Here is a 17,792-nt window from a genome sequence, read left to right as displayed (position 1 = left end):
TAAGGAGGAGCCGGCAAATAGTGAATAAGGTGTCTAGATAAAAATGGATTCTACCTCGTATGATGGATTATTAGGCAAAAGGTCGGCCATTTCCGGTAGCAATATTCAGGGGTGGTCTACGTCTGATGTTCTCGTGCTAACCGACCGACCTCCTTTGGATTATGTATGATTCATGACCTGTAGGTAAGATGCTGTGCAATAACATAGTATTGGATTAAGAATCTCCAGTCAAATGGAGCCTGAATAGATTACGGACGAGAAGCTCACCGTGTTCTTACAAGGGAACGAAAGCGGGGTTAAAATGCTGTGCTTTAAGAGCCCTTGCGAAAAGGTCCAGATCAAAGAAGTCGCTAGTATCTTCTGGTGGCATATCCTACCTATGCTATATCGCTCCTCTCTTCAAGTGAGACAGCCCAGTACATCATCTATATAATTCTACAGCGCGAGATCTCCTATAGGAACGCGTGGCAAGGAGAACGAAGAAGGTTTTTAAACTGTCGGCAAACTCATTCCCCATTTAGAGGCTCCAATTTCGGGAGGAGCATAGAGCAACTTTTGGTCCTCGTCCATCGAGGCTCTTATGAATGCCCCTCTTGGGCCCCAATGTTTCCTTAGAATAGAGGAGTTGAATTCCGAAACGCGCTCTTGGGTCGGAATCACGTAGTATGCCCTTGTCTGCTCATCAACCTCCGCTCAAGGTCGCTGGCCTATATGGGAATAGGACTATAACGGGAAATAGCAAAATTGCAGTCATAGTTTAGCCAATGGCATAATTAAAGCCCAAGTCCTTTGGAATAGGATTGCGTCAGCATCAACTGCGCCTGGCCTTAAACCTACGATCTCTGTTATCACCATTGTCATAGGCTTTCCATAGTCAGCTATAAGCTTTTTAATACGTAATCTGTAGTATTTTCCGTTCAATATGCCTTGTAGACAGTCGTATTCTTTGTAAGCGTTGCCAAGTAGAGGACACGCGGGCCTCTCTCTTCGGATCCGAATCTATAGGCCAAGCATCATATCCGGGTCCCGAGTAAAAGAACTATGACGTTCGAATCAATTAAATAGAGGGCATCAGCCGCGAGATTACCTCGCTAAGGAGTGGACGGACCCGAGTAGCCACCTCTCTATCGTTCGGGCACAGTCAGATCACCCGGGGCCCTTAGGTTGCGAGACTAAGGCGAGTGGGTGGGCTGGTTGGGCCGCCCATCTTTGCGGGTTATAGGATTTTGAAATCCTGATTCTATCCGCAGCAGCATGTGTCCTGCTCCCTGGTTTGGCTAGATGTACGTATGTGTCAGGTTCTCGTATTCTCAGCAAATGAGAACTTGCGCCAAGAAAAGCTATTCCGCCCAATGCGGGTTGTAAGCGCTGATACTCTCTTGATAAACCAATAGGGAACAAGCGGTTAAGTAACTAGAAACTCTACATTTGTTAAGCCCCTTATGAAACCATGTCCCTCTAATTATTCTGAATTTACGGAGTACTGTGTATAAAGCCACGGATGTTATCCCTGTTTCATTTTGCTCTTCCTAGTAGGCTCTTATCATCATATAGCCTGGGTATGACAGCGAGTGAGGTTGACTTATGATATAGTTTAGTAGCACTCAATGGGATAAGCACATGGGACGTCTTATAGATACGGCAGTTACACTTGGCCTGACAAAGAGACCGGAGAAAGTAATCATAGGGCGCAATGGCCGATGAGTACATGACTCGCAGTAATGAAGGTTTTGTCTTTGACTAAATTAAGGTACTTAGGTACCCCAGGTAAATTTACCGCAATTTTCAAAAAAAAGAGTGTATCGTTATGCTCGGACGAGCTGAGCACATGAAGAAGGAGAGAAGTGCTACCCCGTAACAGAAATGGTCAGATTACAGGACAGGAGACGTTTGAAGCGGCTGAATCCTAAGCACTAGGCCGCATCACAACCTGAACAACAGCTCGAGCACTCTCCATAAGGCTTGAATACGGAATGATGGCGGGCCGCGTCCTTAAGTGATGCTTGTCGTTTACAAAACGAGCTTTTCGTCGAGCTTAAAGGTTTCAAAGCTAGGGATGTCGTCGGCCGATGCGCCGGCCTCGACAAGCGAAACAAGCTCCTCGGTGGCCTGGCCAGTCTCGACAATGGCGGTGTAGTTGTACTGGGTGCCGTCGGCGAGGTACAGGACGTTGGGCTGGGCGCAACCCTCAGTCTCCTCGCCATCGCGAGCGTCTAGGGTCGCACCGCGGATCATCTTTCTGTTATTGAAACCGTAGCCCAGCCCGCCAAAGGGCCCATTTCCTAGGCAGACATAGTCGCGGCCGGCGCTGTCCTGCTGCTCGCGGATGGAGCCGCAATTAGGCCCGGCGTGGCCACGCGCCTGGATGTTCCAGTTGCGCGGGATGGCCCGGAACGAGCCACTGGCGAAATAGGTACCCGCATTGACGCTGCAGCAAGTGTTGGGGTTCCAGCCTCGGCAGATGTACCCGCCGCCGCTGGTGCTGCAACCGCCCGCAAACTCGAGGTGCAGGTCAATGGCCGAGGCGGCGGTAGCGAAGAGGCCCGAGACGAGGCTGATGGCGGCGAAGAACTTCATTTTGGTTGGCAGAGACGGAGAAATGATCTCCAGAGTGAAACTGTGCAGGTTGCTTGATGGAAGACTGGTTTCTTTGCTGGGAGGCTAAAGATATTGAGGTGAATGGGAATGGGTTCAAGAGCTTCCAGAGAGAGATAGGATCGAACCTTTTATACATTTCAGGAAGAATTTTATCACAGAGTTCTTAACATCTCGTCACCGCGTCTCATCTTCCCATTCAGTCTAGTCTCCCACTACTCTACGTCGTTAGATTCTCGTGTAATTCATTGTTTCCGAGGCTTCAGGGGTTGAAAGCGAGAGTAGATGTGTGTACCAGCCTTCTTTGAACGCGTAGGATGAGGCATGATGTTGCAATACCATAAGCACGATGTTGCAATGGGTTCCTTTGCCCGGGTTACTAAGGCTGATTGCGTTCATCGTCTCTTGGCGGAGAAAGACAAACGTTGAGCTATCGTGGGCGCGGCCCTTGGCGCAGGATCGTATTGCGGCGTACGTCTCGGATTCATGCACTCAAAAAACCCTCTCAGTGGAGAGAAGCCCACGCTTTCCTCAAATCATTTAGGCTAATTGGATTCAAAGTCATTATAGTCCTCTCTCTTTCCCTATGTAGCACTAGGCTCTGATATCCATTATGCATAGTCGTCTCCAATTAGGGTTGCCGAGGCTGACTGCATTCATCGGCTTTCTGCGGATGAACAGATGGCAAAATCATCGTCGGCGCGGTCCTTGGTGCATATCCGTCAGGAGCGATGTAACGCTATGAAGAGCCTCTGCGCCGAATGCTAATGCATCTTGTCTAGGAGTATATCCACCTGGCCGCCCGAGTGCCCTACGTATACAATAGCGCGATGTACTTGGAAGTGGAAACGAGGTACTGCATAGTATTATACGTAACATAACTTGAACGGATTTAGAACTAAAATACCACGGTTTGAGAGTTGAACCCGGTTAACCACCGCGTCATTTGGTATTAGCAAATGCATCGGACTTGACAGTAAGCGGGGTGGGAGTAGCCGATTGGCTACAACTTTTGCTGGGGCGGGGGGCTGTGTCCCACTCAAAAGTAAGTATGTTCGTCAGGGTACCTTGATAAGAAGCCAGAGAATATTCTAACGGCGTTGCCAAGTGAATACACAACTAGAGGCCGTTATACATATCCACGAACTATGCAGACTTAGCCTGGGGGGGGGGAAGAAAAATGTTTTTGCTACAGTGGCTCGGTGACAAATGTACCTGAAAACTGCGTGGGAATATCCTGAATGATGAATTAATCCAATCAACAGTGAAAGTCTGTTTTTCTTTCAGAACAAGTGCTGATGGCATCTTTCGCTGCTGCATAGTGACATCCACACCCTCGGGCACCGCGGGCAGCGAGTGCGGGGTCTGAAATTTCCCAGGAAAGGAGACTGGCTCAAGAGAGTGTCCCACAATGAGTTCATCCTCCTCGTTGTCTGTTTGCGATTGGACATTATCTACCTTATGCTCATTTGTCCCGCTGATGCCGCCACCGGCAGACCTGTCCGTATGAAGAATGAATTGGATGTTCCACGACTATGCTGCTTCTCCTGTAAGTGATGTCAATCTTTTGTTAAGCACTTCTGGGTCGGGATCAGAAGGCTCGCAAGAAAGACTGAGTGTTGGTGCAAAGCCATCCAAGTTATCTGTCCAATCTGTAGATGGTTCGGGCAAAGTAAGAAACTCAGTGCAAGGATCCATAAATTCGTCCAAAGAACCCACAAATGGGCTTGGCGAAAGGAAAGGTGGCTATTCTCATCATTTCGAGGTTCATGTGTTATACCAAGAATCATCCAATCGGAAAGCAGGCCTGTATGGTCCGTCTCTGCTCCATTGTGCGGAACTCCCGTGCTCAAACTGGGCTTATAGCCTGGATCAGTCGCCCCAGGGCTTCCGTTGCCTCCTTTCGTTTCTGCTCTTGGAAGGCCTGACCCTGTTTTACACGTTTAGCTATCGAAGAGATCCTCCATCGTGAGCATAGGAACGACGAGAGGCGAAACGAACTTATTAATTTTTATGACGACGTACTAGTCGCCTTTTACTTTGGTCAGCAGAAACTTGGGCGAGAAACTTGGGCGGAAAGCTTGAAGCAATCACACGAGCCGACAAGTACCCACTAATTACTAATTTAGATGCATGCGAGGTTTATAGAACAAGCTTGAACAACCCAGCTTTTAAGCTTAGATAAGAAATCGACAAGAGTTACTATATGCCTCTACCTGGGTCACACATCGAGTCGAAGACCCACGGTTGCTATTTGATCATCAGGTTCAGCCCCAAAGGGCGGAAAGCTCAGAGACTTCTCCTTCAATGTTTGCAGAGCGCCAATTCGTAAAAGTATATTCCCACCTCGGAACTATCACAGAGAAGCTTTTCATCATAGCCGTTTTGTGTGGCCGACAGTTCTTCAATTTTAAATTAGCGTCTCGGAGGGTTCAAGGAGCTGTTGAGCGCTGTCACCAAGTGCTTGGGGGCCTTTCTGATCACCCTGTCTTAGATCTTGGACATGGTAGAGCAAACGATATTGGGCCGACGGCACATCGGGTGGTATCGAAGCAGATTGATCAACAAGAATGTGCGTGTGCCATGAAGTTAGTCCAAGGCGACATGAGGCCATTGGCGTTAAGAGGCTGTCCCGCAATTCATAGAAGCATCCGAAATATCCATCGGTCGAATGTGATTAGCAGCCCAGTTCCCAACTTGGATGGTCCGACCAATGTGAGGTGTGGACGTGATTGGCAGTCTGTACCTCATTATATTTGGGGTGTTCGCGTTAGGCTGATAACTCTGCATAAATGCCCAGTAATCCGTTGTACAGGCTTAATAAGCGGCTCATCTTGTTGTGCCTAAGCCTAATAATTCTCAAAAAGTTTGATTTATAATCAATCTGCTGTTTGGTCATGACATCGAACGGGATGACATTTTTCCCTCTTACCTTAGGACGTTCTGCTCCATCGGGTTTCTCGAAGTTGCCTTTGAGAAGTAAAGCGCTAAGACCTAAGCTTTTCGAGGATTCTTCTCGCAGCCTCTCTATTGAAAACGGCAATTGCACACCAGGTCATGGATTCACAAATGGGTTCTCAGGTCCAGCCAACTCATGGGCGAGGGGGCCAGCGAGCCACTGTTCGTGTGAGTTTACCCGAGGAATCAACATCATATCCTCTCTCTTAACATTACAATATAAGGCTTGTGACATGTGCCGCAAGAAAAAGATCCGTTGTGAACCTACCGCCCAAGGGTGCGCTCAGTGCACCAAATACCACGCAAGGTGCCACTTTACGCAGATTGCAATGAAGAGGAAGCCTCGCAGACCAGCTGGGTTAGTCTGTTACTCTACTCCATGGAGGTTGTATCTATTAAACCTTGCCCAGCTTCAAATACATCGCACAGCTTGAAGAAAGGCTCTCAGCGCTAGAGAACATGAATTTCCAAGGAGAAAAGTCTACTGTGTCAGGGAAAAAATTGCGCGAAGAGACAACGAATCCCGCAGTATCACCCAAAATAGCGGCACTGATCACACTCACGAAAGAAAGTAATTCATGGACCCCGATGGATGAGTCACATGTTCAGTCACCAGAACATACGGGTAGTCTAGGAGTCGATCTCGACGTTGCATTGCGCGCACACGACCACGACCAACTCGATTTTTCAGCGGTCCGTGGTTTTGTAATTGACCCTATAGCTGGCAGCCCACGGCCTTATCTTTCCTCAGGGTCACGACCAGTCTCCCTACAAGGGCGCGGGCAGCTTCCCATAAAGGCAGTCGCCTTGGAGCTGGTCAAGGAGACCTTCAACAACTATAACAGGTTTCTTCCGCTTTTCAACGAAGAGGACTTCTTGAGAGAGTTCCACCTCAAGTACTCGACCTCTAACCCCGAAGATGCCAGTTGGTGGGCGTGTCTCAATGTAGTGTTGTCGATAGCTCATCGCCTCCGTGGCCTGCGCACACTAGACCAAACGCATGAGAACAATCTAGCTGATGTTTACACGAAAAATGCCCTAGGCGTCGTCTCCGAATTGAACGTCGCTAGCATCTCTGCTGTCCAAGCTCTAGTGGGTATGGCCTGTATTCTCCAGGGGACCCCGAATCCGGAGCTGGCGTCGATGCTCGTGGCCGCCGCCCTTCGACTGGCACAGGCTATGAATCTGCACAGAGAGGCTTCCGACCCAACCCTCACGGAAAAACAAGCCGAAACACGGAGACGAGTGTTTTGGAAAGTATACGTTCTTGACAAAGACATCAGTCTACGGACCTGTCGACCCTTCAGCCAAGATGATGATGACATGGATGTCCGACTGCCCTCAAATATCAAGCTTGAGACATGTAACGTGGAGCTCTTCAACCACCGCATAGGACTTGCGATTATTCAGGGTCAGGTGTATAAACAACTGTACTCAATCCGAGCCGGACGAGAATCGGAGGCACAAAGGGCAATTGCAGCACAAGATTTAAGTTATGTGTTGTCCTATTGGAAGTCCAGTGCGCAGCTGGAACCCCTTGAGAACTCCCTGATCTCGTCAGAAACCCAAATCGCAGGGGAGATGATCCATAAGGTGGTTTTACGACTCACATATATCCATTGTCTGACAATGATTGACCGCCACTTATCCCCGACGACGCGATCTCCCCCCGATCAAGAAATCAGTTGGTCTGGAGCATCATTACTCCCGAGCAGTCTGTGCCTCGCTGAGTCACGCCAAGCGATCCGTCTCATTGAAGCCATCCCTCACGGAGACTGCTCCTGCATCTGGTAAATGACCTCTTGGTACCCACATCCGTTACGCATCGTTTCTCTGACCTATTACAGGATGCTTCTTCACTCTTTCTTCGCTGCAGCCAGCAGTATGCTCTACAATCTGGCGCACAACCCGACATCGCCGAGCGCACTCTCAGACCTCCATCTCCTTGAGCCTTTTCTAGATCTGCTAGATACACTTGCCAAGAATCCAGGAACATACGCACAATCCGAAGAACTCCGACGAATGCATAATGCTTGCACCAGCTTGCACAACGAGGCAAACAAGGCTGTTCGTCTTTTCCGTCCGGAGTATACAGCATCCTTTGCATAATCATTCCAGCGTGATTGTTTGCAAACAAGACCACATTGGGATTCTGACTCGCCCATGAAAGTAAGGTAGTGTGGATGCTGTAAACCCAGTGCCGGTCCAGCGGGATACTCGGGATGGCTAAACTTGCTTCTCGCGACCCAGATAATTATCACGAACCAGGAAACAGTACTGGCTATCGGTCTGTGCCCGCAAAGGATCAGACCAAGGTGAAATAATAAGGGCGACATATACGATACAGGACTCACTCATTCACGGCAATACTTTACAACTCTATAGGTATAGAAGTGGCCAACTTCACACCATCAATCCTCAAAATACACTCATGCTGAACACGAAAGATGAGGGGAAGGCAAACGAAGTTTATGTAGATGATTTCAATTATCTCCGATGCGAACAACAGCCCCTATTCATCTCTATATACCCTCGCAGCAGTGACTAGCCCTTGCAAGACAAACAATTCCGCTTCTAACAATGACTCACTGCAACCTAATTGGTCTCTTGAAGCTTCAGAACCTTCTGCACACTCGGGCGCGCAAGCATGTTGTCGTACCACTTCTTGACGTGCGGATAGTCATCCTGATTGAACTCGGCATCCGGAATTCGCGGCGAGGCTGTGTGCTGCCATGTGAAAAAGGCGATATCCACGTACGAGATCCGCCCGTCCAAGAACCAATAATTCCCGTCCGCGTCCGGGGTCTGCTTTGCCAGGTGTCCCTCCAGAACAGAGGTCACGCGATTAACCTCCTTGACATAGCGCTCGCGCGCCTCGGGAAGTGGCTGATAGATAATAAACCACATCGCCTGCCCGTAATACGGTCCCTGGCCAGTTGTCTGATAGAAAAGCCACTGACGAGCGTAGTAGGCCGCAGCTGTGCCCGGCTCGAAGCTGAGCTTGTGAGCTTTGTCGTACTTGTCCGTCAAGTACTCGATGATTGCGCCCGACTCCCACAGTGTGAGGTCTGTGTTGGGATCCTGGATGGACGGCAGCCGGCCATTCGGGTTAATGGCAACGTACTTGGGGTTCTTGACGTCGTTGAGGGGGATGATTTCCGTCTCGTATGGGAGTCCGAGCTCCTCGCAAAGGAGAATGACCTTGCCAGCGTTAGGCCCATGGACTCCCAAGACTTTGATTTTCTTTATGTTCGCCATCTTTGTTGAGGTGTATCGGGTAATAAATGACTGATTGTAGGAGGAAAGTTCTGAATCCCTTCAGGTAGTGGTTGATGGATGAAAAGGCGCCAGATGAGCGGACTTCTTGTCTCATTTTATATCCATCACCGTCTCCTCCCCGACAGTCCAAACTGGAATAATGAAAACCAATCCTATTTCTCTTGACATTATACAATAGTCATCATGTGCCGGCTTGCAAGCCGGCACATGTTGACAATCTTACACGGGAGGTCTACCTCAACCCAATGCACTCAAGGAGCCAGCGGATAGCAAGTATCCAAGCTTACATAAGCAATGGTCGAGAAAGTAAGCCAGGAGCGGAGGATTCGAAGACAGGACTCCCATTAGTAACGAGCGGAATTTAACATAATACATACAAGTTCGGACCCTGCGAAGCCTCCGGGTCCGTGATTACATAATAGATTCCTAACTAGTTCTAACCTACGACTGCCTTGCATCCCGGTTAGGCCTAATAATTAACTCTCGGTAAGTACACAATACCTATATAGCACTAAGATAAATTACGTTACGATAGAAATACTATATACTTATTAATTAAGTGCCAAAGGGTTAGGCTTAAAAAGAAAATTTAAAATTTATAAATCTTAAATACTTACTACCTTAGCTAGCTTTTTATTTATTAATAATAAATAAAAAGATTTTAATCCTAAATACTTATATAGTGGTTTTTTTTCCGGCTTTATAGGCGCAAAAGATCGACCTTAATAGGATTACGTTTTTAAAGGAAATTATACGATATAGTATACTTTTTAATTATATAATATACGTAATATATCCTAAGTACGTACTTAACGTAATATAGTAATTTTAATATAAAAACTATTATATAATTCGGGATAAGTAAGCTACCCTTTTTATTATATAGCGGCGCTAATTAGAAAGGTTAATAATAGAGGTTAGCTATAATAGTTAGCTATAATAGTTAGCTATAATAGTTAGAGGCGGCCTTTTTTAACTATAGAGGTTCTGAACTTTAATAGCGACGTAGAGGTTTTTAAAAAAAGGGCTAAATAGGCTAATATCTACTACTTAGAGCTCATAAAAATTCTTTTTATCCTTATCGCTTTTAATATTACTTAAAGCTCTATTTAAACTAAATAAATTTACTAAATAAATCTACTAAATAAACTTATTAATATATAAACTATTACTCTACTCTTAGTATATAGTTAGTAATTAGTAGGCTAAAGATGCTTGTTAATAAGTCTACCCTTTTTAGGCTAGGTGCCCTTAGCTAGCTCGATACTATAGCTATTATAACTAACGTAAATATACTTAAGAAGTAATAAAATACTTTTTAATAGTATAGAATCTAGCTAAGTAATAATACGAACGCTATAAATAGCCGGGCTAGTACGGACATTAAGATCTAATATATTAATATTAACTTAGAAATTATACTTTACGGAGTTAAAAATCTTTTTAATATAGGTTATATTATAAACATAAGGGAATATATAAGGGGCCCTCTAACCCTTAATAAAAAGGAGTATATAATATAAAATCTAGCTACTTATACGGGCTAGTACTAAGAGGTTTTATATATGTTAAAGTAGGTATAGCTCGCCTTTTAAATAGCTAGAACTTAGAGGACTTTATATAGGGAAAGGTCGGGAGTTAATAAAAAGAAAATAATAATTAAGTTAGTTAACTACTATTTTAATTAGTAATTAGGTATAGAGCGTAATATACTTAGTTTTCCTTAATACGTAATATACGGTACGGCCCCGGCGGATTACTCTATTAAGGGGCCTAAATACTTATATTAACTACCTAAGCTAACCTTTTACTCGTTATTAATAAGTTAAAGAACAATTTAGGATTTATAAACCCTAACTACTTACTACTTTTATTAACTTTTTATATATTATTAATAAAATAAAGAAATATTTAAAATTTATAAACCCTAAATACCTAGGCTAACCTTTTATTTATTATTAATAAGTAAAAAAATTTAGTTATTAAATACTTTGTTTAACTAGCTAAGCTAACTTTTTACTTATTATTAATAAGTAAAAGAAATTAAGTATTAAATACCTTATTTAACTAGCTAAGCTAACCTTTTACTTATTATTAATAAGTAAAAGAATTTAGTTATTAAATACCTTATTTAACTAACTAAGCTAACTTTTTACTTATTATTAATAAATAAAAGAATTTAAGTATTAAATACCTCCTTTAACTAGCCAAACTAACCTTTTACTTATTATTAATAAATAAAAAAAGTTTAGAATCTATAACCTAGTTAACTATAATTATATTTCCTATTCTAATCCCCTTAATAAATAAAAATAATAGTAAATTTATTACTTTTTATTTCGACTTTCCTTTTTAAATTTACTATAAAACCTTTATTATCTTAAAATTCTTTTTTACTAAAATCCTATTTACTATACTTATTTTTATTATATTATATAGGTCCTATATAAATAGTACCCTTTTTATTAATAAACGATAAACTAACTCTATTTTCTTCCTTTTTAATAAACTAAGACCTCCCCGTTTTTTTTTAGCCTTTAATTACTTATATTATAAGTTAATATTTTTTAATAAAAATATTAAAATATTTAATCTTAGTATATTAACTAAAATCCTTAGTATAGTAAATTAATAAATCGTATTTAAAAATCCTCGTTCCTTTTTTAAGCTTAGTTTTTTTATAAAATAGCTCGCTAAGTAGCTATTAATACCCTTTTTTAGCTAATTATAAAACTATTTTTTTATAAAAAGCCTTATAATTATAATATCTCGGGCCTATTTTATAAATAAAGATCCTTTAAATTAACTTATAACTTCTTAAGCTTATATTATTATATATTAAATAGGCTAAATAGGCTTAGGTTTAGGAATTTTTAAGAATTTCGCATACTTTTTACTTAAAAAAAGGTATATTTTAAAAAAGCGAGAAATTAATAAAAGTATTACTATCAAGTAGGCTAAATGGGCTTAGGTTTAGGAAATTTTAAGAATTTCGTATACTTTTTACTTAAAAATCAAGTATATTTTAAAAAAGCGAGAAATTAATAAAAGTATTACTATATTATAACTACTTAGTTATTACTTTTAATATATATATATATATTATTTTTTTTAATTATAAAATATAATATTACTTTACTACCGTAGCTACTAAATATTACTTTACTACCGTGGCTACTTAATATTACTTTACTACCGTGGCTACTTAATATTACTTTATTACTATAACTATTTAATATTACTTTACTACTATAGCTACTTAATATTATTTTACTACTATAGCCGCTTAATATTACTTTATTACTATAGCCGCTTAATATAAATAAAAAAAAGTTTTTTAAATAATTTAATATAAATAAAAATAAATAAATAAGTTTATAGAATTCTTTAAGCTATTAAATAATTACTAAAAAAAAATTAAATAAAACTTAAGAAATTCTTTTATTTAATAAGTAATGCCTAAAAGATCTTTTATTTAATAAGTAATAACTAAAAAAATTAATTAAAATCTTAAAATTCTTTTGTTCGCTAGGTCGTAAATAAAAGAATTAACTAAAATCTTAAATTAACTAAAATCTTAAAATTCTTTTATTTACTAGGTCGCTAATAAAAAAATCGAGTACTTATAAATTCTTTTATACGCTAGGTTACGAACAAAAGAATTAAGTACTTATAAAATTTTTTATACGCTAAGTTATAAATAAAAGAATTAAGTACTTATAAATCCTTTCGTTCGCTAGGTTGTAAATAAAAAAATCGAGTACTTATAAATTCTTTTATATACTAGGTCGCGAATAAAAGAATTAAGTACTTATAAATTCTTTCGTTCGCTATATAATAAACGAAAAAATCTAGTACTTATAAATTCTTTTATATACTAGGTTATAAATAAAAAGATTAACTAAAATCTTAAATTAACTAAAATCTTAAAATTCTTTTATTTACTATATAGTAAATAAAAGAATCGAGTACTTATAAATTCTTTCGTATACTAAGTTATAAATAAAAAAATCGAGTACTTATAAATTCTTTTGTTCGCTAGGTCGCTAATAAAAAAATCTAGTACTTATAAATTCTTTTGTATACTAAGTCGCGAACAAAACAATTAACTAAAATCTTAAATTAACCAAAATCTTAAATTAACTAAAATCTTAAATTAACTAAAATCTTAAAATTCTTTTATTTACTAAGTCGCTAATAAAAGAATTTAGTATTTATAAATTCTTTTATTTGCTAGGTCGTAAATAAAAGAATCGAGTACTTATAAAATCTTTTATATACTAAGTCGTAAACAAAAGAATTAACTAAAATCTTAAATTAACTAAAATTTTAAAATTCTTTTGTTCGCTAGGTTATTAATAAAAGAATCGAGTACTTATAAATTCTTTTATACACTAAGTCGCGAACAAAAGAATTAACTAAAATCTTAAATTAACTAAAATCTTAAATTAACTAAAATTTTAAAATTCTTTTATTCGCTAGGTTACTAATAAAAGAATCGAATACTTATAAAATCTTTTATATACTAAGTCGCGAATAAAAAAATTAACTAAAATCTTAAATTAACTAAAATCTTAAAATTCTTTCGTTCGCTAAGTCGCTAATAAAAAAATCGAGTACTTATAAATTCTTTTGTTTATTATATAGTAAATAAAAGAATTTAGTACTTATAAATTCTTTTATTTGCTAGGTCGTAAATAAAAAAATCGAGTACTTATAAATTCTTTCGTTTACTATATAATAAATAAAAAAATCTAGTACTTATAAATTCTTTCGTTTGCTAAGTCGTAAATAAAAGAATTGAGTACTTATAAATTCTTTTGTACGCTAGGTTACGAATAAAAAAATTAAGTACTTATAAATTCTTTTATTCGCTATATAATAAATAAAAGAATCTAGTACTTATAAATTCTTTTATATACTAAGTCGTAAATAAAAGAATTAAGTACTTATAAATTCTTTTGTTCGCTAAGTTATAAATAAAAGAATCTAGTACTTATAAATTCTTTTATACGCTAAGTTATAAATAAAAAAATTAATTAAAATCTTAGTAATCCTTTTAGTCACTAGGTATTAGATAAAATAATTAACTAAAATCTTAAAATTCTTTTATCCGTTATATAATAACTAAAAGTATATAGCAAACTTATAATATTCTTTTATCCGTTACGTAGTAACTAAAAAAATTATATAAACTTACTATATTCTTTTGTTTATTACGTAATAACTAATAAAAATAAGTTAACTTATAAAAATAATAACCTAACGTAACGTAACGCAATTCTAATTAATTAAACTTAAAAATAATTAAACTTAAAATAAAAAATAAATAGAATATAAGTTATAAAAAGTACTTATTATTAAGAAAACTTTAAAAATTAATAAAAAGTATTTTACTAAAATATTACGACGTATATTTTATTTAGGTTATTACGGGCGTTATAATATATAAAAAGTAGTTATTATTTTTTAAAAATTAAAAATAAGAGCGAGGTACGTATTATAATAAAAAACGCTAGTAAGTATAGATCTTAATAATTATATTATTAGTATTATATAGGATATAGTTAGGCTATAAGAGAGTAGTTATAACTACGTTTTATTAAATTAAAAAGCCCCTTTAATTATAATATTATATTTTTTTTAAAAAGATAGATCGTTTAAAATAACTCCCCCTTTTTTAACGTAAATAAGAATATATATAAAACTAAATAGTTTTATAACCCTAATACCCTTTTTAATTATTATATATAAATAGAATAAAATATAATTAAGTTAATTAATATAGTTATAATAATAATAAACTTATAGATATAATATTAAATATTTTAAAATAAAACCTTATAAATATCTTATTTACTAAATACTAATTATAAGAATTAGTTAAAATTTTAAAAAGTTAAGGTTAATAAGTAGTAACCGAAAGAATTAAGTAAAATCTCGAAGTTCTTTTAGTTATTAAGTAGTAATTAAAGGGTTTAAGTAAATTTATAATATTCTTTTATCCGTTAAGTAGGTAAATTTTAAAAAACGTTTCGGCCGTTAAGTAGTATATAAAAAAATTAACTAAAATCTTAGTAATTCTTTTATTTACTATATAATATACGAAAGAATTAAGTAAAATCTTAGTAATTCTTTTATTTGCTATGTAGTAAACAAAAGAATTAACTAAAATTTTGAATTAACTAAAGTCTTAAATTAATTAAAATTTTAAATTAATTAAAATACTAAAATTCTTTTATTTACTATATAGTATATAAAAGAATTAGGTAAAATTTTAGTAATTCTTTCGTTCGCTATATAGTATATAAAAGAATTAACTAAAATCTTAAATTAATTAAAATCTTAAAATTCTTTTGTTCGCTATGTAGTGTATAAAAGAATTGGGCAAAATCTTAGTAATTCTTTTGTTCGCTATATAGTATACGAAAGAATTAACTAAAATACTAAAATTCTTTCGTTCGCTATATAGTATATAAAAGAATTAACTAAAATCTTAAATTAACTAAAATCTTAAATTAACTAAAATCTTAAAATTCTTTTATTCGCTATATCGTAAACGAAAGAATTAACTAAAATTTTGACTTAACTAAAATCTTAAAATTCTTTCGTTCGCTATATAATAAATAAAAGAATCGAGTACTTACAAATTCTTTTGTTCGCTATATCGTAAACAAAAGAATTAACTAAAATTTTAACTTAACTAAAATTTTAAAATTCTTTCGTTCGCTATATAGTAAATAAAAGAATCTAGTATTTATAAATTCTTTTATTCGCTATATAGTATATAAAAGAATTTAGTACCTATAAATTCTTTCGTTCGCTATATTATAAACGAAAAATAAGATAGCATACCCCTTTTATTATTACTATACTACCGTAGCTACTTAATATTATTTTATAATAAAAGAGTCCTTTTTTTTTAATAATAAAACTTTAATTACTTTATAATAAATAACTAAAATAAGGAAGGATTTTATAAACTCTATAAAAATCTTTATATAATAGAGGTTAGCCCTAATAGTATTTATATAGTAGCTAATATATCTTATTTAAACTATTTATTATATTATTTAGGACCTCTAAATATATAAATAAATTTATTACCGTATTTTTATAGTTTATTTATTAATTACGCTCTTACTTAAGCTAATTAATAAAAAGGTAAATTAAGTTTTAGGGGAGTTTAGCCGCGTTATTAAGTCTCTTAATATACGTTTTAATAATAATAATAATTTTATAATAATATACTTTTTTATATTATCTCTATATTATTTTAATATTTAATAATCTCTTAATATTAAAAAATATTAAGTATCTAAGGTTCTTTCTATTTAGGCTAGTATTTATAACGCTCTTTTATAAATAATATAAAATCTAGCTTCGGTAGTTCTTAATAAACTTATTACTTTAAGTAAAACTTCGTAAATTAGAAACGTAAAATGAGAGTTCGTTTAGGTTTTATAATACCTAATTTATTAAAATTATTACGTAAATATAGTTATAATAGTTCTTACGTATATTATAATTAGTATTAAAGCTTATAATAAAATCGATTAAAGTATTTATAAATCTCTATTTTATAAATATAAACTAATCCCGGGCTTAGTTATATAAATAGCTAGCGGATATATATACGAGTAAGTATAACTTTTTCTTATTATCTAGGTCTCTTATTATTAGTTTTAAAAATATAAAAGTAAAAATAATCGTATTTATTATAATTCGAACTTTATTATAAATAAAACGCGCTACTAAGTAAGTAGCTATAGTATTATTAAAGTCGTTTATAATACTTATAATCCTAAGGGTATATTAATTAAGTACTAAAGGGTTAAGCTTAAAAAGAAAATTTAAAATTTATAAATCTTAAATACCCACTGCCTTAGCTAGCTTTTTACTTATTAATAATAAGTAAAAAGATTTTAATCCTAAATACTTATATTAACTACCTAAGCTAACCTTTTACTTATTATTAACGAGTTAAAGAATAATTTAGGATTTATAAACCTTAACTACTTATTACTTTTACTAACTTTTTATACGCTATTAATAAAATAAAGAAATATTTAAGCTTTATAAACCCTAAATACCCGGGCTAACTTTTTACTTACTATTAGCGAGTAAAAGAATTTAGTTATTAAATACCTCGTTTAACTAGCCGAGCTAACCTTTTACTTACTATTAGTAAATAAAAAAATTTAGTTATTAAATACCTCGTTTAACTAGCCGAGCTAACCTTTTACTTATTATTAATAAGTAAAAGAAATTAAGTATTAAATACCTCGTTTAACTAGCCGAGCTAACCTTTTACTCGCTATTAATAAATAAAAAAATTTAAGTATTAAATACCTTATTTAACTAGCTAAGCTAACCTTTTACTTATTATTAGCGAGTAAAAAAATTCTAAAATCTATAACCTAATTAACTAACTAAGCTAACCTTTTACTTACTATTAATAAGTAAAAAAAGTTTAGAATCTATAACCTAATTAATTTTAATTATATTTCCTACTCTAATCCCCTTAATAAATAAAAATAATAATAAATCTATTACCTTTTATTTTAACTTCCCTTTTTAAATCTATTATAGAGCCTTTATTATCTTAGGATTCTTTTTTATTAAAATCCTATTTACTATATTCGTTTTTATTATATTATATAGGTCTTATATAAACGGTACTTTTTTTGCTAATAAACTATAAACTAACTCTATTTTCTTTCTTTTTAATAAACTAAGACCTCCCCGTTCTTTCTTAGCCTTTAACTACTTATATTATAAATTAATATTCTTTAATAAAAATATTAAAACGCTTAATCCTAGTATATTAACTAAAATCCTTAGTATAATAAACTAATAAATCGTATTTAAAAATCCTCGCTCCTTTTTTAAACCTAGCTTTTTTATAAAATAGTTCGCTAAGTAGTTATTAATACCCTTTCCTTAGCTAGTTATAAAAC

At 35.5% G+C, this 17,792-nt stretch overlaps 3 protein-coding genes across 3 annotated transcripts; 1 reads left to right on the top strand and 2 right to left on the bottom strand.

Moving 5' to 3' along the window:
• Nucleotides 1–2,010: 2,010 nt before the first annotated feature.
• Nucleotides 2,011–2,577, bottom strand: CABS01_16229 (uncharacterized protein; the record flags this gene model as incomplete). The annotated part of the gene is made up of 1 exon (XM_060549560.1): nt 2,011–2,577. One exon carries the CDS (start codon nt 2,575–2,577, stop codon nt 2,011–2,013), a length of 567 nt encoding a protein of 188 aa, XP_060390043.1.
• A 3,435-nt stretch (nt 2,578–6,012) lies between these two features.
• On the top strand, nt 6,013–7,662 carry CABS01_16228 (fungal specific transcription factor domain-containing protein; the record flags this gene model as incomplete). Its single annotated transcript, XM_060549559.1, has 2 exons — nt 6,013–7,343; nt 7,401–7,662. 2 exons carry the CDS (start codon nt 6,013–6,015, stop codon nt 7,660–7,662), a joined length of 1,593 nt encoding a protein of 530 aa, XP_060390042.1.
• Nucleotides 7,663–8,148: 486 nt separating this feature from the next.
• On the bottom strand, nt 8,149–8,811 carry CABS01_16227 (uncharacterized protein; the record flags this gene model as incomplete). Its single annotated transcript, XM_060549558.1, has 1 exon — nt 8,149–8,811. One exon carries the CDS (start codon nt 8,809–8,811, stop codon nt 8,149–8,151), a length of 663 nt encoding a protein of 220 aa, XP_060390041.1.
• Nucleotides 8,812–17,792: the final 8,981 nt, after the last annotated feature.

Source organism: Colletotrichum abscissum, assembly GCF_030869225.1.
Source record: "Colletotrichum abscissum strain IMI 504890 chromosome Unknown Scaffold_87.1, whole genome shotgun sequence".
NCBI lineage: Eukaryota > Fungi > Ascomycota > Sordariomycetes > Glomerellales > Glomerellaceae > Colletotrichum > Colletotrichum abscissum.
Note: the sequence above shows the minus strand (reverse complement) of the source record. Positions and strands in the feature narration are given on the sequence as shown.